Genomic DNA, 27977 nt, shown 5'->3' on the forward strand with positions numbered 1-27977 from the left:
GTGGCGCAATCTTGACTCATTGCAATATCCGCCTCCCGGGTTCAAGCAATGCTTGTGCCTCAGCTTCCTGAGTAGCTGGGATTACAGGCGTGCACCACCACGGCCGGCTAATTTTTGTATTTTCATTAGAGACTGGCTTTCACCATGTTGCCCAGCCTGGTCTTGAACTTTTGACCTCAGGTGATCTGCCTGCCTTGGCCTCCCAAAGTGCTGGAATTACAGGTGTAAACCACCGCGCCCCGCCTGCTTGTTGCTTCTTAGAAACAATGTATCATCCATCTATGCCAATAACTCCAGATCTGGCTGGCTGGCTTTCTTTCTTTTTCCTTCCTTCCTTCCTTCCTTCCTTCCTTCCTTCCTTCCTTCCTTCCTTCCTTCCTTCCTTCCTTCCTTCCTTCCCTCCCTCCCTCCCTCCCTCCCTCTCCCTCCCTCCCCCTCCCTCCCTCCTTCCTTCCTTCCTTCCTTTCTTTTCTTTCTTTCTTTCTTCTTTCTTTTTCTTTTTTGAGAAGGAGTCTGGCTTTGTAGCCCAGGCTGGAGTGGAGTGCAGTGGCGCCATCTCGGCTCACTGAAAGCTCCGCCTCTCGGGTTCCCGCCATTCTCCTGCCTCAGCCTCCCGAGAAGCTGGGACTACAGGCGCCCGCCACCACGCCTGGCTAATTTTTTAGTAGAGACGGAGTTAGTATTTTTAGTAGAGATGGGGTTTCACCGTGTTAGGATGGTCTCGATCACCTTGTGATCCGCCCGCCTCGGCCTCGGGAAGTGCTGGGAGTGCGGCCACCGCGCCCTGCCTGGATCTGGCATTCTTTCTAATGGTTGCGTTATGTTGCGAACTATGGCTGTCCTATGATTTATTTAACCATGTCCCTATCCGTGGATGATCGTGTTTCTAAAAAACTAGTTTTTCAACCATTGGAGCGGCTTAAGGAGCTGCTAAACAGCACTGGGCGCAGAGGCTGGGTTTGACTAGACAGGATTAGGGAGGGGGAAAAAGACTAATTACAAGCAGTTGCGTACTCTTGTACGCAAGGAGATGCTCCCCTTCGCAGAAGCTCGGTGTACTGTCTGCAGCCAGACCTCCCCGCCTGGCGGCGGGCGCGGGAGGCAGAGGGCGGGGCTTTCCCACCGGGCTCCGTGCCCCGCCCTCCCCGCACCGCCTTCCACCTCCCGCCGCGTGGGGGCGCTCCCGGGCCGGCGCTGTCGCTTCCGCCGCCGCCCCGCCCACCCGGGCTCGCCCCGCGTCCCGATTGGCTGCGCGACGGGAGCGCGCCGAGTCAGGGGGCGGGCCCGCGCCCGCTACAAAGCGGCGAAGGTCACGGCGCGAGGTGGCGCGCGCCGCCTCCCCGCGTCCCGCCTGCGGCCCGCGGCCCCGGCGTTGCCGCCTCCTGCCCGCCTGCCAGCCTGCCGGCCTGCCGTCCCTCCACGCGGAGAGCCATGGAGGGAGTGAGCGCGCTGCTCGCCCGCTGCCCCACGGCCGGCCTGGCCGGCGGCCTGGGGGTCACGGCGTGCGCCGCGGCCGGCGTGCTGCTCTACCGGATCGCACGGAGGTGAGTGCACGGCTTGGCCCCACGCGGCCCTCGGCGCCGCCCGCCGGGCCCGCCCCCGCGCCGCCCCGGCCCGCTGCCCGCCTCCGCGCCGCCTTGGCCCGCTGCCCTCTTTGGCCCGGACCTGGCCTGCCCGCGGGCGTGTGGAGACCCCCCAGCGCGCGCCGCCGCCCCCCGAAACCGGGTTGGGACTGCAGTCGGGAAGCGGCTGCGGAGTCGGGGGGGCGGCGGGGACTCCGGGAACGTGGGGTGCGGGCGGGAGCGCGGCGCGGGGCCCACAAACTTCCTCCGGGAGCCGCGCGGGGCTGGAGCCGGTGCGCGCGGGCCGCCCCTGCCCTCAGCCCGGTGCTGGGCCCCGGTGTACAGCGATGCTGGCGATCGCGGCTGGCGCTTGCCACTCGGCATGTGACGTCCCAGGTGTTTTTCTACACGCCTCACATCCGCGCGTTTCAGAGCCACAGCCCCTGCTTCCACTAGAGCAGCTGAGGGACAGGGAGGCTGAGTAAATTGCTGTTAACGAGAGGAATCATGGTTTGAGCCCATGGAGCCTGTAGGGCAGATCCCTAGAATGGGCTGCCTCCCAGAGGTGGGCAAGGCCTGAGATGCCTCAAAACAGTTCATGACGGGCCGGGCCACCCTCATCCCTGCCCCACTCACGGGCCATGTGGGCTCCCGTGTTCAGATCCGGCCTCTTTCATCGGCCTCCATCGCCAGGCATAAAAGCTTAGTGGCCTCTTGCTTCAGCAGAGCCTCGCAGGTAGCTTACTGTTTCTCCACCTGATCCACCTTTCCAGAGAGCAGGGGGGAAATTGGGGTTGTGAGAACATCCTAGAAAGAGTGGATGGGTTTGCAGCATTCAGCAAGGGATGCAGGGAGCTCACACCCTTAAGTAAAAGGGGAGAAGGGACTTGCCCACTCAGCGGCAGAGCTGGGGTTTGAACCCTGACCGTCTGGCTGGTCTGTGTGTTCTTCCTTAACCCATACCGGTGCTGCTTCTCTCCTCCAGGGGGAAGACAGGGAAAAAGAAGTACAGGCGATTGAGTCGCAGAGGCTTCCCAGAGGAGGAAGGGATGGGAGGGACATCAGCTGTGTCTGGAGGATCAGCCAGATGTGACTAAGGAGGGTAGCTGGGGACTGAGTGACCCCAGCCCAGGGGTCCCTGACAACCCAAGTCTCTCCGTGTCAGTTTCTGCTGGATTCTGGAAGCCGGGCATCTGCAGGACCAGCTTGTCCAAGCCGGTGGTTTTATACCCAGGACACTGAGGTCCAGAGACCTCAGGTGATTTGCTTAGATTCCCAGAGCATGTTGCCAGCTGAGCTGGTCCAGCACCCGGTGTTCTTCCTGGACAAGGCTGCCTCTCAGCTAAGCCAGGATGAGGGGTGTTGCCCCAAGGATCAGAGCCTGGGCAAGGGGATAGTCTCCCAGCCACACAGCGCCTCTGTTGTAATTATGGAGGCTGGGCTTGGACTGGGTGGCTCACTGTGCCGCACACTGCGGCTGTCCTCAGGGGTCCTGTCTCCCCTGCCTGCCCTGCTGGCCACAGCGCTCCATCTCCTGAAACAAGAGTCTGGGGCCTTGAAGAGGTATTGGGCTAGCTGGTGCCAGGGGAACTAGGAGGGTGCCTGGAAGTCCTTTCACGCCCCTGACAACACCAGTGGTGTGGCATTGGGACCCTTGCTGTTGATTGGGCCGAGAAGGGCCAGCCTTTCCCAGGATGCTTTCAGATGTCCTCACAGAGCACTGGGTTTCACCTGGAGGTCATAAATTGGCCATTGTCACGATTCAGAAGCCAGACCAACCTAGCAAGAAGTTGAGCCTTCCTCCGAGAAGGAGAGTGCTGTGACAGCGAGGAACCAAACATTGACTCTGGCTGCAGTGTGGGTTTTGAATGACCCTCGGGAGGGCATGTAAGGAGAGCTGTTTTTGGAAGGCGACTTGGCTGGGTGGGTGTTTGCAGGCTCAGCATAGAGATGGCAGAGAGGAAGATGTAGAGGGAGCGGGCAGGTCAGCCCCACCTTGTGCTTTAGGACTGGCTGAGGCATCTGGGAAGGAGGCTGCTTCTCTGAAGGACTGAGTCCTCCCACAGCCTCAGTCAGGGCCTGTCCTGGCTTCCCCACGCATGGAGTCCTCTTGCTCCCATGATTGTTACTGATGGGAGCAGCTGATGGCTGGAAGCACAGCACACTGTCTCCTCATGAAACCGCCAGGGCGGGCCGTACTGTTCTCCCATTTTACAGATGAGGAAACCAGAGCTTGGGGAAGTTGGGCTACCTGCCCCACATTACCCGGCTGTTAAATGGCAGGCCCCTGCCTCGCACCAGAACTTCAGCTGTCAGCCCAGCTTCAACCTCCAGGTGCTCACGGAGCCCCTTGGCTGCTTCTCTGCACCCATGGGAAGACACCATGGTCAGCGCAGATGCCCCAATTTCACTTCCCTGTGTCCAGGCCATTGGGAAGGCTGTGACTTTTAGGCCTCCCTGTGCCCTGGACGCTGCTGCTCGGGCGCCTGTCCTCAGCCCTCTTCAAACGATGCCCAGGATCCATGCTCTGCCAGCACATCCCTGCACACACCACCGTCCCGCCTCCGGGGCTTTGTTGATGTTTACTGGGATTGTCTCCTTTCTAGTGTTTGGGGACAAAGAGGATGCAGCCTCCCAGAGGAACGCAGCAGAGCCTCATTCTGGAAGTCAGAGTCCACTGTACCCCTCCCGTTTCCAGGCTTACCCCTCCCACTCACTGTCCTGCTGCTGCGCGCTCTCCCTGAGCGACCGCCGCACCCTGGGCACACATTGGGTGGTCCCCTCCCTCTGCCATCTGCCCTGCTGGTGAGCACAGCTGTGTTTCAGGGCGACCGCAGATGCCCCGCTTATTGGCCTCTGTCCTGTGGCATCTGTCACCAGCTGCCCTGGGAGGTCGTCGTTCTTGTCTTGCTCATGTTTGCATCTCCGCCAGCCTAGCGTGGTTCTTGCTTAACTGATGGGATGTTCTGCTCACAGCAGGCTGGGGTCTGACCCTAGAATGGTGGATTGGGGTGTTTTCCATCCTGGTGGTGGAGTTACTGCTGTGGATTCAAGTCTGTTTTGCTTGGAGATGGGCAGTGCTAAGTTCTGAGTTGCATTTTGATGCTGCTGTCGCAGAAGCCCAGGAGGCCTCTTCTCTGGTCCTTCTGGTTCAGTGACACACAGTGTTGCCCACCTAAGCAGGAAGTGCAGGCGAGGAGCTGCTTGGGAGGCTGGCCTCTGGCTCCCTGGGCCCCTGAGGGAACCTGACTCTTACAGTCTTTCCAACCCCCCGCTGGGGCCAGCACGTAGCGTCCAAGGTCCCGAGCAATGTACTAGGCCCCTGTCTGAGGAGGTGGTGATTTCCCAGGGCTGGGCAGAGACTCCGGGAGATGGCCAGCCTGCTACAGCCACTGAGCTCCCCAGGGCAGGGACCAGGCCCCATCCAGTGCCCCCTCTAGCAGGTGCCCCCTCCCTGGCACATTCCTAGGCTGAGGACCCAGTGCTGGGCTCACACCTAGAACAGAGCCCCTCCCACCTGCAGGGAATAGTGAGGCGTCCCGCAGGAGCTTTGTTTTAGTACATGTCCGTGCTCAGGGCACTGGAGTGGTGTCATCATTAAGGACACGTGCCCGTCTTGTTTTCCCTCAGGGTGTATGTTGGGCTTGTGGACGGGGCAGGTACAGAGCGTGCAGCTGCCCTAGCTTTTTCTGAGGGACCCATCTCCCTCCAGGCTTCCTCAGGCTTCCCAGGGGCTCAGCATCAAGCTAGCAGGAGCTGGGTGAGTGGCCTCCAGGCCCTCGTGTCCACCCATCCAATGGGAGCTATAGGGCCAGCTGCTGTCCCCCCAGAGCTGGGACCGTTATGGGCAGGGGCAGCCCCTCCAGGCCCGAGCTCCCCTCTTGCTTGTGTTGCAGGGACATTCTGTCATGTCACCTCAAACCTTGTACACCAACTGTGGTTTGTCCCAGAGTCAAGGATGGAGGTTGTTAGCTTACAGAAGAGAAGTGAGCTGAGGGGTTTATCAGGGAAACTTGGGGGCGTCTCCCAGAGCAAAAACAGGGTCCAGTCTAGGCTGGCTCAGAAGAGATCGGCCCAGATGCTGCCTCAACAGGCTGGGCAGAGGCACGCATAGGCCAGGAGCCAGGACTGCCCCCACCTGTGTGGGGACCTTCTCCGAGCTGTGGACAGTGTTTCGCATGAGGTCATGTGTCTGACGCCGCCACGCTGGCGCCTGGGGGACCTGCAGTTCATGCCCAGCTCCCCATCACCCCCTGGCCTACCTGCCCCTCGGGACTTTTCAGGGCTTGCCCCCAAAGGCACTGTGGGAAAGGACCCCCTAGCAGGTAGGGCCCGCCTGGCCAAAGTGGGTGGCAGCTGCCCTGGCCATGAGAGAGCCCACCCTCAACTCTGGCAGGGATTACCCAGGGCTGAGAGTGACCGGAGTTAGAGCTGCTGGCCCCAGGGACAAGGGCTAATCCCTTGCCTCCCCCGTCCCCTTCCAGGCCGGCTCATTCTAGATCAGTGGAGCCATTTCCCTAGCAACAGAGCTGGAGATTCAGAATGGAAACATGACTTCCTGGGGTGGGCGGGGCTTCATGGCAGGCGCCCTGGACACAAGCCACAGCCCCTGCTCAGCTGTCATTGGTCCCCCAGGCAGGCTCAAGGGTTGACCTTCCTTTTCAAACAGGGTAAGAGAGCCGAGGGGCCCTCCATGGGGACAGGAAGCCCATCACCCAAAGGCAGTTGGGTGCAGTGCCTTGTCCCGGCACCGGGCTCTGGGGTATGGGGTCACACAAGCAGGTCATCACCCATCAGGATACGCCCCTGTGCACAGTTACAAAGAAGCCTGTAAAACAGGTAGTAATTAGCACAGAGAAAGCCATGTGCTTAGTTGCCCGGGAGTGCTAGATGCGGGCACCGCAGCAGAGCAGGTCTCCACACGCCCCAGAGCGAGTCTCCTGCCCTGGCTGTTTGTGTAGTTGGCGCCCGGTGGCGCTGTCCTAATGTCGAGCACTGAGCGCCTCTCTGCATTCTCCTTGAGGATCCTCACAGTGGCCTCTCCTGAGGCAGGGATGCTCAGCAGCCCCCTTTGACAGGTGAGGGATGAGACGGCGGCCCTAGAAGGCAGAGCTGCTCTCCGAGGCTGTGCCTGTTGCCGTGCTGCCTGCCTAGCTGGCTGGCTCCGTTTTGTCGCTGGTCCGCAGGCCTTGCCCACTGTCTCCGTGCTGTTGACAAGATGTAGCGGTCCTTGTCCTCTGTGAGGGCTCGGGCCTGTGCTGGGGCAGGGGGTGTGGGGTGAGAAGGGTGTGGGCCGAGGCTGCTGATGGAGATCCCAGCTGCCCTTGTGGGCCCCGGGCCTTCCCCGCAGGGCCTGGTCCCATCTCCCCTTCTCTCCCAAGCCTCCCCACCCTCAGTGTAACTTGGCTTTTTTGGGTACGTACTCTAGGCCAGGCACTGTTAAGTGCATCCCACGAGTAGTCCCTTGTGGGGGAGGTGCTTTTGTCCCCAACTGACAGGTGATCAGACATCTCCCTTCATCTGCCCCTGGTCAGAAGCGGGTGGAGGGGAGGGCCGGGCAGCAGCAGTGGTGTCAGAAGCGGGAGCCCTGCTTCCCAGGGCCCAGCCTCCGGCCTCTGGCCAGCCCGATGGGTTAGGGGCAGAGCTGGCACTTTGCTGAGCACAACACCTTTCTGTCTTGTGTCACTGCATCCTTGCAGCATGCAGAAGCCAGGGTCATGTGGACACTGAGGCTGAGAGCACAGGAACTTCCCGGGGCTCCGTCGTCCTTTCTCTGAGCAGTACCTCAGGATGAAAGGCCAGAGGGCCATGCTCTCTGGTCCTGTGGACAAGGGGGGCCATCTGTGCAGGAAGTGGCTGCCCACTTTGGCAGGGGCCTAAGCGGTGTCCTTGAGCTGGAGGTGGCCCATGGGGGAGAGGTGGGGAGTCGGAGCAGCAAAGCTGGGGCCCCAGGGCTCCCACAGCTGCTGCCTGTCACCCACATTGTTTCTGGATTCCTGGAACTGGGGGGGTTTGTTGGGCAGTGGCGGTCTCTCTCCCTACCCCTCCCCAGGCCCCCAGTGTCCCACAGCCAATGAGGAGGGTAGAGGGGGGCCCAGAGCATAGATCCCACAGTGTCTGGGCTGGGATTATCCCGAGGCCCCACCTGTCACCACACGTGTAGCCAGCAAGGGCCACTGTCCCCTCCACCAGAGAGGGTTGGCCCCATACTGGGCAGCTGTCACTTGCTCCCTCCCCTCAGCCTCCTTGGCTCCCACATCCTGGGACTTTCTCTCTCTGGAGCACAGGAGGCCCCTTTCAATCTGGAATATCCCTGGGGCGCACCCTTTCTGCAGCCCAGCATCGAGGACCTCGTATGGGAGGGGTGGTCCTAGAACCTGGTCCCAGTCAGCCCTGTGGTTTGGCCAGCCCTGACTCCTGTTGCCCTCCATGTGAGCCCCAGGTCACCAGGAGCTGGTGGCCCAGGGTCCCCATGTGGCTGCACTGGAGCCTAGGGATCTGGTGAGGCCCCAGCTGGCCTCCCCTTGAAGACTGAGAAGCCCAGGTTGGCCGTGGCCTCCCTGTCCGGTCCTCCTGGGTGGACGCAGCTGCACCCAGTCTGTGTTTCTCTCCTTCAGAGCCCTTGTTCCTCCTGTCAGCCTGGGGCGAGCACGTCCAGCTTTGCGTCCCCAGATCCCACTCCCAGCACCTTTTCCCTGGTGGCCCTGGGGCAGGGCATGGAGATCCCTCTCCAGCAGGTGCTGGGGTCTTCCAGGCCGACCCGCTCTTTCCTTGGTCCACAGGATGAAGCCAACGCACACGATGGTCAACTGCTGGTTCTGCAACCAGGATACGCTGGTGCCCTATGGGAACCGCAACTGCTGGGACTGTCCCCACTGCGAGCAGTACAACGGCTTCCAGGAGGTGTGGGTCACAGGCAGGCGGGTGGGTGGGCTCGTGGGGGTGGGGATCCTGAGATTGCACCTTGAGACCACCTGGTGTCCCTGCCCTGCCCCGGGGCTAGTGGGCCCCACACCCTGTCCTCTCCAAGCCCTGAGTGTAGTGTGTCATGTACATTGTCTCACTCAATTCTCACCACTGCCCTGGTGCTGTCCCCTCACTTGAGGAACCCGGCGCAGGGAGCCATGGCAATTTGTCCAAGGTTATCCCACTAAAAGTGGCAGATTTCGGGTTCACGCCCAGGTCTTTCTGGCTCTGCGTCTCATTCTCTGTACTATATCAGGGCTAGCAAACCTTTTCTGCAAAGGGCCAGATAGTATTTTCAGCTCTGGAAGCCATTTGGTCTCTGTCACAACTGCTAACCCTGCTGAGCCACTGTGGATAATACAAGAGTGACTTAGGCGGCCGGTGTTCCAGCGAAACTGAACTGCAGAAATAGGCAGCCCTCCACAGGCCACAGTGTGCGTCCCCTGGACTGGACCGGGCTTTGCAGACTGAGCTCCGAGAGGGCGGGGCTCTGAGGACAGATGCTGGCTAGAGGTGTGTGGGTGGGTGGGCGGCGGGCTGCAGGCCCTGCTCTGTGCTCGGGCTAGGTGGCCTTTGGGTTCCATGGAGATGTCTTGAGAAGAAAAGCAGCTGCTGTTGTGTGCAAAAAAATAAAAAAGAATGGAGATGTTTGAGATCTACTGTCACTTGCCTGGAGCAGGCCCCCAGGGATATCACCAAGCCTGAGCAGGCTGGGAAGGCCTGCCCACCCATTGGTAAGGGGCTCCCCACCGACCTCAAGTCCCACCTCTATCCCGCAGAATGGTGACTACAACAAGCCGATCCCCGCCCAGTACATGGAGCACCTGAACCACGTGGTGAGCAGCACGCCCAGCCTGCGCGACCCCTCGCAGCCGCAGCAGTGGGTGAGCAGCCAAGTCCTGCTGTGCAAGAGGTGCAACCACCACCAGACCACCAAGATCAAGCAGCTGGCCGCCTTCGCTCCCCGCGAGGAGGTGAGGCCGGGTTGGGACGGGAGGGGCCCTGGCTGGGGCTGGGGGTGCTTAGAGCAGCGGGGGGAGAGGCACGTGCAGGGTGCTGGCTCTGGGCCTCTGGCCCCTGCTCTGCTAGACAGCGGCTTTTCTGTCCAGAGTGCCCAAAGGGGCCCCTCATCCTGGCCGCTGCCAGCACATTCCAGGATGTGTTAGTTCTTCCATCCCCCATTGGAGCTGAGCTGCTTCTCCCCGTGTCTTACAGTCACTGCTCTCTGGGTTCCAGGCCTAGGAACACCGTGGAAACCTCAGCACCTGCCAGTCCAGAGGAATTTGTCCCTGGGCAGAGGGAGGAAGGGACCTTGGGCTCCAGGTGGGGCTCTTTTGAACCCACTCTGTCCTGTTTCTCTGAATCAGCCGTGCCTGCTGGTGGCCCTGACAGTCTGCTGTGGGGTTGGTGGAGGATGCCACTGGCTTCTGGGAGGTGGAGGAAGCTAGACATTGCTGAGAGGCTTGGCATTAGGAGCTGGGCTGAGCCGGGAGCCTTGCCTCGCCTGTGCCCTCCATGAAGTCCAGGAGCCTTGCTTACCGGCTGCTCCTTCCTGCCCTCGGCCAGCCCAGGGGGTCCTGTCACCTCAAGAGGCAGGTCCCAGCTGGGGCCCAGAGACACGGGCTTTCCTGGGGTCCAGTCTGGGAGGGAGGGAGAACAGAGGTGAACTCAGGCCAAGGCAGGGATGGGGAACCTGCGGGAAGGGGAAGGCAGGGGTGACTTGGCAGCCAGGCAGCTTTTTCGGCATGCTTGGTCCCAGCAAGGGATCACACTCCTCACCCTCCCGGCCCTGCAGGCCAGAACATTTGCTCCCTCAGAAACAGGGAGGGAGAGTCGCAGTGCTGCACATCTGAGGGGTGGGAGGAGGGGACTTGTCTTCTGGGCTATTCCAGAAGCCGAAAGAAACCTTCAGCTGCCACAAAGAGACAGGCCTGGCCAGGGATTCTCTAGCATTTAAGGGGAAGGGCAGGCACCACAGTCTGGGTTGTCCATCTGCCCCAGTCCAGGCAGTGTCAGCCCGCAGCCACCTTCCCCCATGTTCACCCACCTTCTTGGAGCTCTGCATCTGGGGAGCAGACCCTGAGCTCCTGGCCTGCAGGTGCATCCCTGGAGCAACAGAACCTTGTTAGTGTCCCCATCACTTGTGGGCCCTGCCCTGGATTGGCTCTCACTCCCGGTAGCCCACATGGCTATACACAGTGGGCATTTGTCCTGTTGGGCAGAGGGGAAGCAGGTTCAGAGTGGGGTCGACTTGCCCCGATCATCCCCTACTAAGTGGCAGGTCAGGATCTGATTCCACGTCTGACCTGTAAGACGGAGGCAGCTCAGCCACCCCTGCAGATGCCGAGCCTATTCCCCCCACCCCGCAGGGCAGGTATGACGAGGAGGTCGAGGTGTACCGGCATCACCTGGAGCAGATGTACAAGCTGTGCCGGCCATGCCAAGCAGCCGTGGAGTACTACATCAAGCACCAGAACCGCCAGCTGCGCGCCCTGCTGCTCAGCCACCAGTTCAAGCGCCGGGAGGCCGACCAGACCCACGCACAGGTGAGAGGCAGCATCCACAGGGCGCGGGTGGGGGCATTGAGTTTGTTCAGGAAACCCTCCCAGGAGACTGGGCCCCAGTGACCAGAGGGTAGCTCTTCAGAGCTGAGCCGCTTTATTTTTACTTATTTTTATTTTATTTTATTTTATTTTATTTTATTTTTGAGATGAAGTTTTGCTGGGATCACAGGCACACGCCACCACGTCTGGCTAATTTTGTATTTTTAGTAGAAACGGGGTTTCTCCATGTTGGTCAGGCTGGTCTCAAACTCCCAACCTCTGATGATCCACCTGCGTTGGCCTCCCAAGGTGCTGGGATTACAGGTGTGAGCCACTGCACCTGGCCTTTTTTTTTTTTTTCTTTCCCAAACAGAGTCTCGTTCTATCACCCGGACTGGAGTGCAGTGGCACAATCTCGGCTCACTACAACCTTGCCTCCCGGGTTCAAGCGATTCTCCCATCTCAGCCTCCCAAGTAGCTGGGATTACAGGCAACTGCTGTCATGCCCAGCTAATTTTTGTGTTTTTGTAGAGATGGGGTTTCACCATGTTGGCCAGACTGGTCTTGAACTCCTGACCTCAGGTGATCCTCCTACCTCGGCCTCCTGAAGTGCTGGGATTACAGGCCTGAGCCACCACACCCAGCCTTTTATTTATTTTTAATTTTTTTTTTTTTTTTTGAGACAGTTTTGCACTGGTATCCAGGCTGGAGTGCAGTGGCGTGATCTCGGCTCACTGCAACCTCCTCCTCCTGGGTTCAAGCGATTCTCCTGCCTCAGCCTCCTGAGTAGCTAGGATTATAGGCACGTATTACCACAGCTGACTAATACTTGTATTTTAGTAGAGATGGGGTTTCACCATATTGCTCAGGCTGGTCTTGAACTCCCGACATCAAATGATCCACCAGCCTTGGCCTCCCAAAGTACTGGGATTACAGGCGTGAGCCACCACACTCAGCCTCCAAATAACTGTTTCCATCCTTTTGTCAAGTTCTCACCAAAAATTCCTATTGTGATTTTCTTTATTTTTATTTTTTTATGTTTTTTGAGACGGAGTTTCGCTCTGTCCCCCAGGCTGGAGTGCAGTGATGCGATGTCGGCTCGCTGCAAGCTCTGCCTCCTGGGTTCACACCATTCTCCTTCCTCAGCCTCCCAAGTAGCTGGGACTACAGGCGCCTGCCACCACATCCAGCTAATTTTTTTTTGTATTTTTAGTAGAGATGGGGTTTCACCGTGTTAACCAGGATGGTCTCGATCTGACCTCGTGATCCGCCCGTCTCAGCCTCCCAAAGTGCTGGGCACACCCGGCCCCATTGTGATTTTAATTGGAACTGACATAAATGGACAGATAACTGTGGCAAAAGTTAACCTTAAAAGTACAGTAGTAAGTTATTCAGACCAGGAACAAGGTAGTCAGAATGAGAACCAAAAGCTCCAGGACAGGGTCCACCTGGTGTGCTGCTGTGCAGACATGTGGCAGGGCAGAGGTGGCATGGCTGTGTCCCAGCTACAGACTGGAAACCATATACCAATCAGACCCAGGTCACATCTAGGGACACAAAGGGGTGGATAGGAGTTTCTTTGTGGGGGTAGATTTTACTACTTAACCTCCATATCTGATTTTTTAAACAACCAGAATATTCTATCAACTGAGTACTATGATAAAAATTAGTTTTAGCCGGATGGTCCTGGGCTTAAATCCTGGAGCCACTGCATACCAAGTATGGGCTTTATACGTGGCCCTGTGCAGTTTCTCGGCCTCCCTGAGTGTGGTTTCCACAGCTGTAAACGGGTCCAGGACTTTGGAGTGCACCACCAAGGCTGCGAGGAAGACGAATGCAAATGCCAGGAAAGTGCTGAGAAACAGCGGGGCCACCCCAAAACCCATGCTCAGATACGTACATAACAGACACATGGTGATACCAGTCACTGTCCCGGGACACCCACCCTGGCTAACGACATGCAGGGGACTGGGGAGCGGGGTAGGGAGGTGGCCCGATGGGCATGTTGCTTCCCCAAAGTAAAGGGGCTCAACTTGTCCGGGTGTGGTGGCTCATGCCTGTAATCCCACCACTTTGGGAGGCCAAGGCTGGTGGATCACCTGTGGTCAGGAGTTCAAGACCAGCCTAGCCAACATGGTAAAACCCCGTCTCTACAAAACAAAATACAAAAATTAGCTGGGTGTGGTGGTGGGCACCTGTAATCCCATCTACTGGGGAGACTGGGGCAGGAGAATCGCTTGAACCTGGGAGGAAGAGGTTGCAGTGAGCCAAAATAAGGTCTCTACAATATGGAAAGATTTCTTTAAACGGAGAGTGTGGTAGAGCAGCGCTCCTCCCCACCCAGAAGGGAGGCGGGCCAGTGGAACTCAGTGGTGAGTTTTTGAACCAAGCGCAGGATGTGTGGGAATGTGGGTCTGGCCGGAACCCCTCAAAGAGTGACACCAGTGATGGCTGGGGGTGGCTCCCTGGCCATCTCACTAACCTGCCTCTCTTCCTCCTCTGCAGAGCTTCTGCTCCTCCACCGTGAAGTCCCCAGTCCAGGTCATCCTGCTCCGTGCCCTCGCCTTCCTGGCCTGCGCCTTCCTACTGACCACCACACTGTATGGGGCCAGCGACCCCTTCGCCCCAGGCACCACTGTGCCCCTGGCCCTGCCACCTGGTGGCAATGGCTCGGCCACACCTGACAATGGCACTGCCCCTGGGGCCGAGGGCTGGCGGCAGCTGCTGGGCCTGCTCCCCGAGCACATGGCGGAGAAGCTGTGGGAGGCCTGGGCCTTCGGACAGAGCCACCAGACAGGCGTCGTGGCACTGGGCCTGCTCACCTGCTTGCTGGCAATGCTGCTGGCTGGCCGCATCAGGTGTGCATGGGGCTGGGAATTGACAGGTGGGGGACTGTGTGCTGGATTACTGTCTAGGGTGGGGGCCAAGAGACCCCATTGGGTGCACAGCCCTAGGCTGAACTCCACTATGTCGCTGGTACAAGCCCAGGGACTGGGAGTCATAGGTGAGGTGAGGCGGCACAGCAGACGCCCGCTGAGCCAGCCCTCTGCACACCCGCTGTGAGCTGGGCCCAGTCGCCTCGTCTCTCCTCCTCGGGCTCTGTTAAGTCAGGATAATGATAACCACCTGCCTCCTGGGTTGTGGGGCTTAAGTGGGAGGCTCTGGAGTTCCCTGAGTGGAAGCGTGTCCTGTGAGTGCCGTGTCCCCGTTGCCCCTCCTCACCGACTTGGAGGAATTTTCGTTAGCCCTGTTACAGGCTGGAACCTAGAGGCCAAGGAGAAACACTGAGCCACCTGCTCGGAGCCGGGCAGCGTGTGCGTGTGAGGGGTTCTGAGCCCGCGCTCTCTCCTGGCTCTGGACTCTCTGAGCAGGGCCAGGGATAGACAGAGGAGGCAGAGGAGGCAGGAAGGAAGGCGTGGACCCAGGAGGTCTTGTCCTCCCCTGGGGTGACCCCACTGCTTTCCCTTTCAGGCTCCGGAGGATCGACGCCTTCTGCACCTGCCTGTGGGCCCTGCTGCTGGGGCTGCACCTGGCTGAGCAGCACCTACAGGCCGCCCCGCCCAGCTGGCTGGACACGCTCAAGTTCAGCACCACATCTTTGTGCTGCCTGGTTGGCTTCACAGCGGCTGTGGCCACAAGGAAGGCGACGGGCCCGCGGAGGTTCCGGCCCCGAAGGTCAGAGAAGCAGCCGTGACTGTGGGGGGAGGACACGCGATGCTCAGGCCCAGGCTTTGCCCGGTCCGAAGCGGGCCCCTCTCTGTCCTGCCCTTTTTCACCTGCTCACGCCCTCCCACCCCCACCCTGCAGCCCCAGGTCCTGGCCCAGTCCCTCCACTGCCTCGAAGAGTCAGTCTGCCCCGCCTTTTCCTTTCCGGCACCACCAGCCATCCCCGAGTGCCCTGTAGCCACTCACCACTGCTGCCACCTCTCTGGCCAATGGCCCTTTCACTGGCCTGGTGACTGGAACGTGGGCATCACCCACACAGGCTCTGACCCGTGGCTTCCTGCTGGTAGCTCCAGGCACCCCCATCTCACAATGCCATTTCCTGGCTCTGACACTGTTGAGTGAGGAGCCTGGTCCTGTCTGGTGGTGACAGGGGCTGCAGGCTGGGCCCCTGGCATGCCCTAACCATGCAACAGAGTGAGGCTGGGGCAGCACAGAGCCCCCACCTGGCCCCTGAGGAGCACCTGCGGTCTGTCCCCTTGGTCCTGCTTGTGGCTGGACCGGCCCTGCAGGAGATGGTGGAGCCGTCAAGGAGGCAGGGCTGCTGCTCTGTGTCTGCTGCTTGGCCTCTTGCTCCGAGACCCTCCCGAGTCCCTGGGAATGGAGAGTGCAGTTCTCGGGCCCAGCCTGGCCTTCGCTAGGAGTTTGGGGAGTGAGACCCTGCCTGAGATGGGCAGTAGGAGCCTGTGTTGACCTTGGGGAATCTGAGCTTTTCCAAGGGTAAGGGACCCAGGGTATGCAGGCCTTCAGTGACATCAGGTTGTTGTCATCCTCTCCCTCCCTGGCCTGTCACGAGCTTCCCCAGGCCCTGGCAGTGGCTCTTGGATGCTGCCGAGGCACCTGCTCGCCATGACCCAGCCTCACTCTGCCCTCCAACTTAGGTGAGGGGGCAGCCCACAGACCTGCTGCTCAGTAGCAGGGCCTGGCCAGGTCCCTGCTGTTCCCAGCCTCAGTTTACCATCTATGAAATGAGAGGGACCCCTCTCCAGAGCCCTTGGGTGCCAGCCTTAGTGGGTGTGGGGATCACATGAGGTGGCTCATGAGGACACGCTCTGGAAGTCGAGGGGCTGCCACGTGCAGAGGAAGTTCCCGGCCTGGGGGCTTCATCCAGGGGTCCCAGTCAAGAGTGGCCCGAGGCCATCCTCCGCCAGGCATGTTCCCTCTGGCTGCCCACTCCCTCGGGGCCCGCATGTCCTGCCACTCGCCACTCTGAGCACGAGCTCACCTTCCAGATGTGGCCAGGGTGTGCCAGCTCCTCTCTCCTGTGTGTTGGAACCCGGGGAGGCAAGAGCAGATCACAGGTGCATGAGGGTTACACCCGCCAGCTGGTCTGCTGGGATGGGAGTGGGGGGCGGGTGCCAGGCCTCACTGCTGTGAATCCGCCACGCCGGGGGTCCTGGAGGTTGCCCTACCTCAGTGATTGGGTAGCAACTCACACCTCACCCAACTTCACGAGTAAGGAGCCCAGGTGCGTCGGGAGACCCTCAGGGGCTTCTGTGGCCTCTGTGCCCGATGACCTGTGGGGCTTCAGACAAGGCCTCAGCATTACTGGGCTCAGCTTGTTCTGTGTGGAGTGAGGTGAGGAAACCCCTCTGAAAAGATGTCGATGGGGCCACACTTCCCACTGGTTCTGCAGTGAGGAGTGGGGCCGGGTGAGCCGAAGCGGCCCCCAGTGGTGTCTGCCTGAGGGGCAGGGAACCACCTGCCTGTCCACTCACGCCGCCCCCACCCCACAAAGAGCCCGTCTGAGAGAAGGACGTGGCGGAGCCAGGACGAGACAGCGTCCTGTCGGCTGGCCATGCTGTTGCTTGCGTCTCGAATCTTCAGTTCTCGAGGAAGTGTTGACAGTGTGATGCTAATTTCTGCTTTTCTTGGCATTGGGTAGAAGCAGGACATCTGTGTGTATGTGTGTATTTAAATTAGATTATTTATAATAACCAGAGCCAGCCCTCGCACTGGCCAGGATCCTCCTGCCGACTGATGTCGCTCCTGCCCTCTGCCGGGGTCCGGAACGCCATCTCAGGAGGTAGCTCTCAGCAGAGTGAGGATTCCTGCTTTTTTTAGAGTTTTGTGTGACTTTCTAAATTATCCATCTATCCCTTAAAGTTTCACTATGTGGAGAAAATTCCAGCACTTTTGAGTGTTGTGGCAACAACCGAGGGAGTGCAGGCATCACTGTGTTGTGGCTTGTTGACTGGGAATGTCACCCCTGCCAGGGAACTCCTCCTCACAGGGGACGTGGGACGGCCATCAGACCTTCCAGGGTCCAGGTGGGGTCATCCCGGTAACGGGTGACCGTCTCTGAGACATAAGCGAGGTAGATTCGGCCATCCTCACTCTCAGACTTGGGGTCCCCACCCAGGCCAAGCAGACTCCCTGTACCCCTTGCCTGGGAGCAAACCACCAGGACGCAGTCTCCACGCCGCACCTGCCGCGCCCCGCCCTGCCCTGCCCAGGAAGGAACCTGTGACCTTTCTGTCTGTGACTGTTGCCGAGTCTCTGTCTCGTGTCGTAGGATTGTGGATAATTGTCTAGTGACCCTTTCATCACTGTAACCATTGCGCCTGGCCTAGATGTCGTGTTTTGGATGCTGTGTTTTCAATAAATGCCTCTGGGGCCCTGCTTTTACCCGCTGGCGTCAGGTGCCGCGTCTTTCTTCTTTTCTTTCTTTCAGAAGGGCTCTGTGCCAGGGCTGGGGTGGGCAGCTGCGTTTGGGGTACAGACACGTCCACAGGAGTCAGGTTTGGGAGTCAGTGACAATGACACCAGCTGGCTTAGGGGGCCCGGCTCACCTCGCTCGCCTTTGCTCGATCGTATTTTTTCCATCTCAATAAACTGCTGCTTAAAACGTGGTCTCTCTCCTTCCACTCCTGACGTGGGCTGGGATTGGGTCGGAGAAGACCAGACATCTCCCCTTGTTATCAGATGAGTGTATCCGTGCCGGCACTCCCCAGCCAGCATCCAGGCCTGATCCTGGCCTCTTAATCCCTCTCTCAGACATGGTTTGACGGCACAGGGCAGTCGGGGGGCCTCTCACCAAAGGAAATGTCAGCACCTTTGGAGTTCTCCAGGGTCCAACAGATTGGGCTCCTTTAGCTGGGGGAGGCTCGCTGCGGCCCCCGTACAGAGCCCAGCCCCTCATGCCCAGCCCTGCGAGCGATTTACGAAGTCTTGCTCGTTGAGTGATGTTCCCACATACCACAGTGAGGGGGTCAAACTGCCAAGGAACTCCCCACAGCACCCTCTTCAGTGGCACCAAACCGGGAACAACAGCAGCTGTGCCAGGTAGCCAGGAGATTCAGCTTCTTAGGACTGAGGCAGCCCCGGGTGGTGTGAGCAGGAGCTGGGAAGACTGGGGACGTACTGGCAAGACCCAGCCGCTCCTGCTGGAGGTGACCCCTCGGGGCCAGGAGCTGCGGGGCCCAGCCGACCACCTCATACTCACAACACACTAGGACCCTTCTTTCATGCGTCCTCCGACGGTACTCGCAGGTCACTGGGAGACCCGGTCACCCTTGGCTGACTCTTGGCTATATCTGTGCTGCCGGCCAGGGTAGGCACAGGAAACCCAGCGTGGAGCCCTGCTGCCATCTGCTGGGGGCGCTGCTCGAGGCCACAAGCTCCCTCCCATGGAGGGTCATGCCCTAAGGTCCCAGTCACACCTTCACTGCCCCTGCCTGAGGGTGCCCTCAGGGTCATTCCCTGAAGTCGCTGCGCGGTCCTGCCAAATGGAATCACAGTTCTAACATGACAACACAAAATCTCATCTTCTGTGTAGAGGTGGAGCCTTCCCTGGAGTCTTGAGGGCAAAGCAGCGGGCATTGGGCCTGGGAAGCACAGGTCAGTGGGCAGAGCAAGGGTGTGTCCAGTCCTGCTGTCCAGGCCCTTCCCCAGGGTCCCGAGCTCAGCTGCCTTGATGCCCAATTCCCCAAACATGGCCTCGCCTTTGGTTCCGAAGTCCCGGTGACCTCCTGGTACCTTGGAAGGCATTAGAAAGGTTACATGATTCTCTGGGAAATCAACAGGTGGCCTCACACTTTCCTTATAAAACTTTATTTTAGAGGGAAAGTAGCTGGGAGGTTGGTGGCGTGCGGCTTGGCTAGCAATCCCCGAGCATTCAGTCGTGATGGGCACAGGTCCCTTAGCCAGCTCCCGGCTCCTGCAGGGCCTGGGCCAGCTTGCCCGCTCACCAGCACGTTGTCCGCTGGGCTCCTTTGTCCCTTGGCACCGAGGTAAGGCTGGACCCCCGGAGCTCCGTCCAGACGGTGGACTAATGTATTAACTGCCTCTGTCCCTCTCTTCCCTCTGTAATTGGGTGCCTTAATCAGAAGCATGGTTGATGTTCTGGCGTGGGGCCATCGGGTCCTGCTGTGTGATTTGTACCATCTCGAGTTAAAGAGACACTGTCACCTTCCGTCTTTCAGGCAGCCTTGCGGTCGTTGACGGGTCTCTTGTAAGTTCGGTTTTGGCGTTTTCCCGTGAGAGCCCTTCCGGGGGATTCCAAGGCCTGGCTGCCCCCCAGTTCTGCTCTACCAGGAGCTTCAGAGGAGTTTCCAGAGTGCAAGGCCAGAGCGCAGGAGGCAGCCTCCTAAGGGCAGAGCTGTGGGAGAACTTCCAGGAATCATGCCTGGAAACAGAGGGTGCCCAGAGCCGTGCTGGGGCCTGACTTCCTGTGATCCAGGCCCGTCTGGGAGATGAGCCAGGGTGTCCCTGAGCCCGGCCGCTCTGTGGGGAGGCTCGGCACAGAACAAGAAGTGGCAAGGAGTCCAAGTCCATTAACCTTCATTGAGTGCCTGGCACAGGGCTGGGCATTTTTGCTTCAAGGCGAAAGGGTTGGCATGAGGTTGGCAAGGGCGACAGTGTCACTTTAATACCGAGACTCGTAGTGGAGATAGTTTGCTGTGAGTCGAGGGGTAGGAGGGGGCATGCGGGGAGGGCCGGGTCTTGCTGGCACCTCCCAGCCACCCGCTCCTAATGGCGTGAATGCGGTCGGATTGCTTTTCTGCTTTCACTAACGCACGCCTTCTCTGGGACCCCAACTGAGGCCCCCACCTTGCACCGTGGGAGAGGGGTGGGACCCACAGAAAGGCGGCCTCCAGGACCTCCCGCTGACCCTCTTCTTGTCCCGTGCCTGACGGGCCCTTGCAGGTTCCTCCCAGGAGACTCTGCCAGCCTCTTCCCTACCAGCCCCAGCCTGGCCATCCCTCACCCGAGTGTCGGAGGCTCTCCAGCGTCTCTGTTCATCCCCAGCCCGCCCAGCTTCCTGCCCCTTGCCAACCAGCAGCTCTTCCAGTCTCCTCGACGGGCCTCACCCTCCTCATTGCCCGGCCGCCTCAGCCGGGCTCTCTCTCTGGGAACCATACCCTCTCTGACTCGAGCAGGTAAGGGCTGCCCAGGCATTGGCAGACAGGGCTGGGGGCAGCTGGGACGGAACTGTGGGTGGGCACATAGTGTAGGGAGGGCCGGTTAGTGTTCCTGCTACAGAGACAGGCAGAATGGAGCTTTGAGCCTCAGTTTCCCCTCAGAGAAATGGGGCTAGCTAGGAATAGGTAGGTGGCTCATGCCTTTAATCCCAGCACTTTGGGAGGCCAAGGTGGGAGGATGGCTTGAGGCTGGGAGTTCAAGACCAGCCTGGGCAACATAGGGAGACGCTGTCTCTACAAAAAAGGTGTTTTAATTAACTGGGCATGATGTCGTGCGCCTGTAGTGCCAGCTATTTAGGCTGAGGTGGAAGGATCACTTGAACCCAGGAGTTGGTAGCCGCAGTGAGCTATGATCACACCACTGCTCTCCACCATGGGCAGCAAAGCAAGACCCTGTCAAAAAAATAAAAATAAAGTGCCCAGAATTGCCACATCATCTGGGAACCCCAACATGGCCCCTTAGTCCCAGCTCTGGTGACATGACCTTGGGTAAATGTGTGCGCCGTGCTGTGCCCTAATCTTTTCCTCTAAAATTGCAACATGCCCCTCAGCAAATGGGGCCACTGCAGTTATTCTAGGGGAGGAGATGCTGATAACAGCCAAGGCCCTCTCCTGTCATGCAGTTAAAGGGCAGGCCATTTTGCGCACACGCCGAGGTTTATATTAGGATGATTTTGCTTTTCCCCTAAGCAGAGATACCCCCGTTTTCAGGGCACCCCAGCCTGGTGGCACTTGAATGGAACTTGGGGTGGGAGGTGCCAGGAGCAGCCCTGCCCTGGGCCTGAGCACTCCGAGTAAACTGTGCACACTGGCCGAGGCGGTGGAGCTCAGGGACTGCTGTGTCAAGCCCCTTGGGAGGGGAGCGTGGCAATCCCAGGGCCAGTTCCGGCCTCTGAGGCAGGGCCTCCCGCGGATAGAGAAGAACAGGCAATCTGCCTGTTGAGGCTGAAGGCAGGGACACAGTAGCGGCCTGTCTGAGGTGGCAGCAGAGGTCTGTGGGGCGCAAGCTTGTCTTGGAGTGTCCGGTGACAGATGGGACCCCAGTCTCCATTGCCAGGGTGGTTGGGGGGAGGAACCTGGTCTCCATCGCCAGAGGGTGGGTCGGCGGAAGGAGTTCCTGCAGGGCTTTGGCTCACGTCTTCAGAGACCCGCTGGAGCGCGCTCAGGTGCTGTGGCCAGAATCCAGCTTGCTGTCTCCCTGTCTGTCCTCAGTCTGCTCCTCTGCCGCACGCCTCATCCCTGTGTCCTGCAGCGCATGCCCCGCAGGAAAACGGCCTCTCCCAGCATCCATAGAATGGGTTCCAGAAGGACCCTGGGTGGCGTGCTGGGCTCTTGTGACCACCCTTATCCAGCCTATGCCCTGGCCTGGTGAGGGGAGGGTTATCTGCGTGCTGCAACAGACCCTTCAGAGCCTGCAGGTGGCAACAGGACACGAGGCAGGCAGTCGCCTCGTCCCACATTCAGCTCTCAGCCAGCCACTTGGAATTGGGGCCCCTGCCCTTGGGGCGCATGCGCCTGATTTAGGAAAAGGCAGCGTGGTCGGTGCTACCTGGGTTCGAGAGCGCAGGCAGTCAGAGCCTGCGATTAGTGGAGAAAGTGGGACTAGATGGCTGGAAAAGCTGGCCCTTGTGTGGGAAGAAGAGCATGGATTGAGGAGTGGACAATATGCCTGGTGCTGACTCTTCTCACCACCTGCCATGAGCCATGAGCCTCGGTTTGTGTGTGTGTGTGTGTGTGTGTGTGTGATACGGAGTCTCGCTCTGTCGCCCAGGCTGGAGTGCAGTAGCGCCATCTCGGCTCACTGCAACCTCCACCTCCTGGGTTCAAGTGATTCTCCTGCCTCAGCCTCCTGGGTAGCTGGGATTACAGGCACCCCGCCACCACACCCGGCTAATTTTTTTGTATTTTCAGTAGAGATGGGGTTTCACCATATTAGCCAGGATGGTCTCGATCTCCTGACCTCGTGATCTGCCCACCTCAGCCTCCCAAAGTGCTAGGATTACAGGCATGAGCCATCATGCCCAGCCAGAGCCTCGGTTTCTTTATCTGCAAGAAGGGAATGTGCCCAGCACCCCTCAGATGGCAGTCCAAGGGATCCGGGAGCACCTGTGTTTTCATGAAAGCACATTTGTAAAGAGCAAAGGCTGGATTGGGATTTCACCAGAGCCTTTGTGGGGGCCTCTGCCCGTAGCCCACAGGCCTGATGTGTTGTCTGCTTCTCTCTGTCTCCAGACTCCGGCTATCTGTTCAGCGGTAGCCGCCCACCGTCTCAGATGTCTCGATCTGGGGAGTTTCCCGTTTCAGGTGAGGAGGACGGAGAGCTAAGGGGGGACGGGGCAGCGTGAGGCCCAGGCGTTCCAGAGCACAGTGGTTTGTGTGAGCTTTGGGGTCAGACAGGCCTCAGGTGTGTGTTCACATCTCAGCCCTGGGCAAGTGACCCTGTGCCTCAGTTTCCACCTGCGTGACATGGGAATGGCAGTCGCTAGGATCAGATGGTACCATGCTGCTCTGCCATCCTCAGCAGCGGTCATGGCTGGAGCTGGTGCACCAGGTGCCAGCTGGCAGCAGGGCCTTGGGTGAGCTGGCCTTGTGGCTCCAGGGTTTGCTGCTCTCTGGCCTTGCTCTCAGCGGATGGTGCCCGGGGCTTTGGATGGGAATCAAGGGCAGGAGGTCGTGGCTGAGGCTCCAGGATCTCTCCCCTCCCTCAGGTGCCTGGTAGCGGGCAGCCCCCTCCTCCCTCAGCTGTGCAGCAGGACCTCCCCCTGCCCCCAGTCTCTGCACCTTTCCTTTCTTCCTGGGTTAATAGAAGAAAGCCCCCAGAAATGAAATAGTGCATCGTAGCGTTGCGGTGACAAGAGCCCACGTTCATATCATCTTCCTCCCTCCCTCCAGATTACTTTTCTCTGCTGTCGGGGAGCTGCCCCTCCTCCCCACTCCCTTCCCCAGCGCCCTCCGTGGCTGGCTCGGTGGCCTCCAGCTCCGGCTCTCTGCGCCACCGCAGGCCCCTCATCAGCCCTGCCCGGCTCAACCTGAAGGGACAGAAGCTGCTGCTGTTCCCATCACCCCCTGGAGAGGCCCCCACCACGCCTAGCAGCTCAGATGAGCACTCGCCTCACAACGGCAGCCTCTTCACCATGGAGCCGCCCAAGGTTCCCCGGAAGCCGCCCCTGCAGGACATGAAGCACGCCCTGGGTACGGCCTTCTGAGCGCCCCAAGGTGCCGCGGGAGGGCCTCTGCTGCCAAGAGGCCTGGCTGTGCAGCGGTGGGGGGGCTCATCCTTGCTCTGACTCCAGTGTGTGCCTTCCTGCCCTGGAGCTCTAGGCACCCCATTGTGGCTCTCATGACTCAAACCCTCTGGGACGTTGCCCTCTACTGGCTGATTTCAGTTTCTCCTTTTGCAATTGACCTTCAGGGTCTTCTGTTCCTTGGAACTGATCGAAAATACATCACGCATTGCCAGGTGCGTGTGGTCACAGATAGTTTCACTCAAATGGTGCTGTACTGCAAAGCATTTAAAATTTTTAAAGTTAGCCCCCAACCTTCAAAACCTACAACTTTCACATGAATTTGTAGATTTCCTTTTTTTTTTTTTTTTTTGAGATGGAGTCTCACTCTGTCACCCAGGCTGGAGTGCAGTGGCGTGATCTTGGCTCACTGCAACCTCCTCCTCCAGGGTTCAAGAGATTCTCCTACCTCAGCCTCCCAAGTAGCTGGGACTACAGGTGCACACCACCATGCCCAGCTCATTTTTGTATTTTTAGTAGAGATGGGATTTCACCATGTTTCCCAGGCTGGTCTTGAACTCCTGGCCTCAAGTGACCCACCTACTTTGGCTTCCCAAAGTGCTGGGATCACAGGCGTGGGCCACTGCACCCAGCCTCGAATGTTTAGATTTCCTGTGTCTCTTACAATGTCAGAGATCTGGTCACCTTGGCCCTGAATACTGGCAGACAGAGGTGGCACGACAGTGGGGCAAGGACCTGGCCCCCCACTGTCCAGGGTGGATGAGTGGCTTGGGACAGGCTGGCTCACCACTTCTGACAACTGTCCTTAGAGTGGAAGTGCAGCTGCCCCACGTCTGTCCCTGGGGGGAGCCGTGAGCGCCACTGAGATGCACACCCTTCTCTTTGCAGACCTGAGATCCAAGCTGGAAAGAGGCAGTGCCTGCAGCAACCACTCCATCAAGAAAGAGGACGACTCTTCCCAGTCATCCACCTGTGTGGTAGACACCACCACCAGGGGCTGCTCGGAGGAGGCTGCCACTTGGAGAGGTCTGCACCCTGAGGTGTGGGAGGGGAGGGGGGCAGGCACGCATCCAAAGCCACCATCTCCCCCTGGTGGGTCCAGAGTGCTGACAGAATCTTCCAGGACATTGCAGTCCCTGAGTGGCCAACGAGTAACCCACCCGGCGCCTCTGAATCCAGGATCGGGGACTCAGTAGACGGCACTCCCACCGTCGGGGTTTGGGCCCAGATCTGCACTATTCCAGTGGCTTCTGGCCCCGGGCAGCTGTTTAAATTAACTGAATTGAAATTAAATCAAGTTTGAAATATTGTTCCTGAGCTGCACTAGCCATATTTCAAGTGCTCAGTAGGCACCTGTGGCCCGTGGCTGCCATCCTGGCTGGAAGTGCCCGGAGAGCCTGGGCACGCCGGGACCACATCACGCTGGGGCTGCAGCCCGCACCAGGTGCCGAGCTGCCTGGCTCAGATCCCAGGTTCTCTGCTCACTGACCCCGGGCTCAGGGGCAAGAGACCAGGTCATCGATCCACGTCGTCACTCCCCGGGTGGGGAGGGGGTGTGTATTCAGGGAGACGGATGGATCAGCAAGCAGGGCTTTTCCTGGGCAGATCATTTTGCACTGACTCCCGAAGCCAGTGCTGCCCCAGACTGCAGGGTGGCCTGGCAGCTTGGGGGCTTGGTGAGGACGCAGGCTGCGGCAGGCGGACCTGAGTTGGCTGCTTATTCCCTCGGAGGCCTGGACGGGTGCTCCTGTCCCCAGCCCCCCATGTCCTCGTCTGTAAAGTGGCCGTTGTGGTCACTGCCTCATCGCCCAGGCCCCAGCTCATGACAGCCCAGCCCACGGCCTTCCTGGTGGCTCAGGGTTATGAAAAGCTGTGCCTTCACGGAAGCAGGGATGGGGGATCTTTCCTGCTAGGGAAGCCTTTGGCCAAGAGAATTGGGGGTGAGCCTCACCAGCCTCGGGGAGCACCCTGGGCAGAGCCTTGAGCTCCCCACAAACTGCATGCTCTGGGGGGCTGTTCAGCTGCACAGCGACCTCACCCACACACACGTTTTGACGGGGTCTCTCTGCTTTGCAGGTCGTTTCGGCCCCTCCCTGGTCCGGGGCCTGCTGGCCGTGAGCTTGGCCGCCAATGCCCTCTTCACCTCGGCGTTTCTGTACCAGAGCCTGCGCTGACCCACTATTGGAGCCCCTCGGAGGGGAGCAACCCGGTGCCTGTTGCTTCACCACTGCCAGCCTCAGGACCCTCCCTGGAGGGGCTGCCGCCTCTGCCCTCGTCTCCAGGGCCTTGACCTCACTGGACTGTGACTGTCCTCAGGACACCTGCCCCTCCTCACCTAACGGACTGCAGGGCTGAGTGTGTGTCTGGGATCACACTCTCTGCCGCCCACCTCCTTGGCTGACATCGGCTGTGTTTGGTGCTGACACTCTGATCCCGAAGCCAGGGAGCCCCAAGGGGCTGCATGACCCTGGGGTGCCCCACACCGTTCAGCCCTGCCTGGCAGGGACGCCAGTACTACTGTAACTGCAGCAGGAGCTGCCTGGCCTGCCTTCCGGCCCCACGCCCACAGGCGTGGTCACATCTTTGTACTGTATTCCCCTGTCCCACCTGGGGCGACCTCAGAGCCCCACTAAGCTGAAGGCCCCCTGGGGGAGAGGGAAGCATGGTCCTTGTCATCTGCCCTGTCTTGCCCCTTCCTGTGGAGTGGGCAGAAGGGTGCCCGGGATCCTCAGAGCTCCCAGGTCTGAGCAGCCAAACGCCCAGCGCAAGCCCCTGCTCCACCCTCCCCTGCCAGATGCCCCCCGCTTTGTGACCTCTGTTGACCTTCCAGGAAGCAGTCCCATTACCCTGAGAACGCAGAGAGCCCTGGCCCGCTTCGCCCTGTGTTTCCTTCAGCTGCGCATGGAACTGCAGGGCAGGCTGACGGGGGCCTTCAGATCTCAGATGAGACTGCACCCCTTCGCTCACCCTCCTGGGCACCTGCCTCCCTTCAGCCCCGGAGAGTCCCATCTTCCCCTGGTTCTCCTGCCCACTCCCCTGCTGGGGCTCCTTCCTGGCGCTGAGGAGGGACCCTCCCGATGCTGTGAGGCAGAGAGGAGGGACTGTGCGCCCGTGGCTCTCAGAGCCCCCCCGCCGTCCTGCCCTGGGCCTCGGACACGGGCCTGGGGCAGCGCGTGTCTGCTGGTCGTGTGCTTTTGCCAGTTGGAGAAGAATCAGCTGCCTCAGTGGATTCTGAGACTCACTGTGGGGCGGGAGGAAGGGTCTTCACTCTGCCATTCAGGGATAAAGTTTAATTTTATTTTTCTACACATTTTGCCAGGTCAGGCATTTTGCTAGTAAGCAGGATGCCCCCAACTCTCCCTGCCATGGAGGATTCATTTTTTTAAGCTTTGGGTGCTTTTTTAATACTTTTTTTTAACGTGGGGAAGGAGCTTGCTCTGACGTCACCCTCCTCTCCCCTGACTCCTATCCTGAGAGCTGTGGATGCTGCCTCCTGCCCTGCCTACCCCTGAAACATGAGGGACGGGGGCCCCAGGACAGCGTCAGGACCTTTGAGTCCAGCTGCCCGCAATGGTTCCAACTCGGAGGCAGCGCTTCACGGTCCCCATTTTTGTATAGTGGGCGTGTGTGTCAAGGTTTTTTATTTTTTGCTTAACCAAACTCCATTCCCAAATGCCCTTCCTCTCTGGCTCTGAGGGCGCGCCCTCCTCTCAGCCAGGCAGCCTGGCCTCTCCTGCCCAGACCTGTGGTCCCAGCATCCCCCAGAGCCAGGGTACAGGCCCGGCGGGAGGGGGTGTTATGTTTTAGTTCAAACAGAAAACACAACCTTATTTTTCTTTACAAAAGCAAAAAAGGAAACCAAAAACGATACAGCCTTTGAATGATGCTTGCTGGCTGTTTGTATTCGTTTGCCTGGGCAGCTTGGGCCCTCCAGGTAGGGCAGGGTCCTGCTAAGGGGGCTCTCATCCACTTTCTCTTTCCTCTTCAGTGGGGGACTCGGGTTGGGGTAGCCACAGTGTGACCGGACAGTGTCCCTGGAGGGGCTTAGGAATTTGGACAGGAGAGTCGCTGCCTGGCGGAGCCTGGGCCAGAAGGACACCCCAGAGTTCACTGCACAGAGAAGGGTGTTCGGGCAGGAAGCACTTGGCTCAACTCCAGAAAACCTGAGTCCACCAGCCATCCCTGACAGTCCTTGCTCCTGGCTGCGGGGACCAGGGTCAGCATGTAAAAAAGACCTTGTCTCCCTCAGAGAGGGCTTGGAGCTGCTGCACGGCTCCAGGCTGAGGCGGCGGGGATGGGGAATGGCCAGGGTGTCACAGCCCAAGCTCTGGGGTCACCTTCCTGGTGACAGATCTGCATTTCTGTTGGCTTCAGTTTGACACGGAAGTAACAGGATGGCCATCCAGGGCTGATGTGAGGACCTTAAGCCACAGCACAGTGCACAGGGAGCCCTACCACGGTGGCCTGTCATTCTGGCTCAGTGCCCAGCGGGCAGGAGGACTACAGCCGGCGAGT

The 27977-nt window shown here is 59.4% G+C and overlaps 1 protein-coding gene across 1 annotated transcript; it reads left to right on the forward strand.

Moving 5' to 3' along the window:
- Positions 1–1411: 1411 nt before the first annotated feature.
- TMEM201 (transmembrane protein 201) lies at positions 1412–27348 on the forward strand. The gene is made up of 11 exons (XM_050788363.1): positions 1412–1544; positions 8345–8465; positions 9308–9502; positions 10898–11074; positions 13577–13929; positions 14543–14746; positions 19943–20175; positions 22450–22521; positions 23110–23409; positions 24351–24488; positions 25539–27348. Exons 1-11 carry the CDS (start codon positions 1432–1434, stop codon positions 25634–25636), a joined length of 2004 nt encoding a protein of 667 aa, XP_050644320.1. The 5' UTR covers positions 1412–1431; the 3' UTR covers positions 25637–27348.
- The last annotated feature ends 629 nt before the right edge of the window (positions 27349–27977 follow it).

Source organism: Macaca thibetana, chromosome 1 (assembly GCF_024542745.1).
Source record: "Macaca thibetana thibetana isolate TM-01 chromosome 1, ASM2454274v1, whole genome shotgun sequence".
NCBI lineage: Eukaryota > Metazoa > Chordata > Mammalia > Primates > Cercopithecidae > Macaca > Macaca thibetana.

Coding starts and splice junctions, on each gene's coding strand:
- TMEM201 (XM_050788363.1), top strand. CDS start 1,432: ATGGAGGGAGTGAGCGCGCTGCTCGCCCGCTGCCCCACGGCCGGCCTG. Junction 23,410..24,350: donor GGACATGAAGCACGCCCTGG/GTACGGCCTTCT, acceptor TTCTCTTTGCAG/ACCTGAGATCCAAGCTGGAA. Junction 24,489..25,538: donor GGAGGCTGCCACTTGGAGAG/GTCTGCACCCTG, acceptor TCTGCTTTGCAG/GTCGTTTCGGCCCCTCCCTG.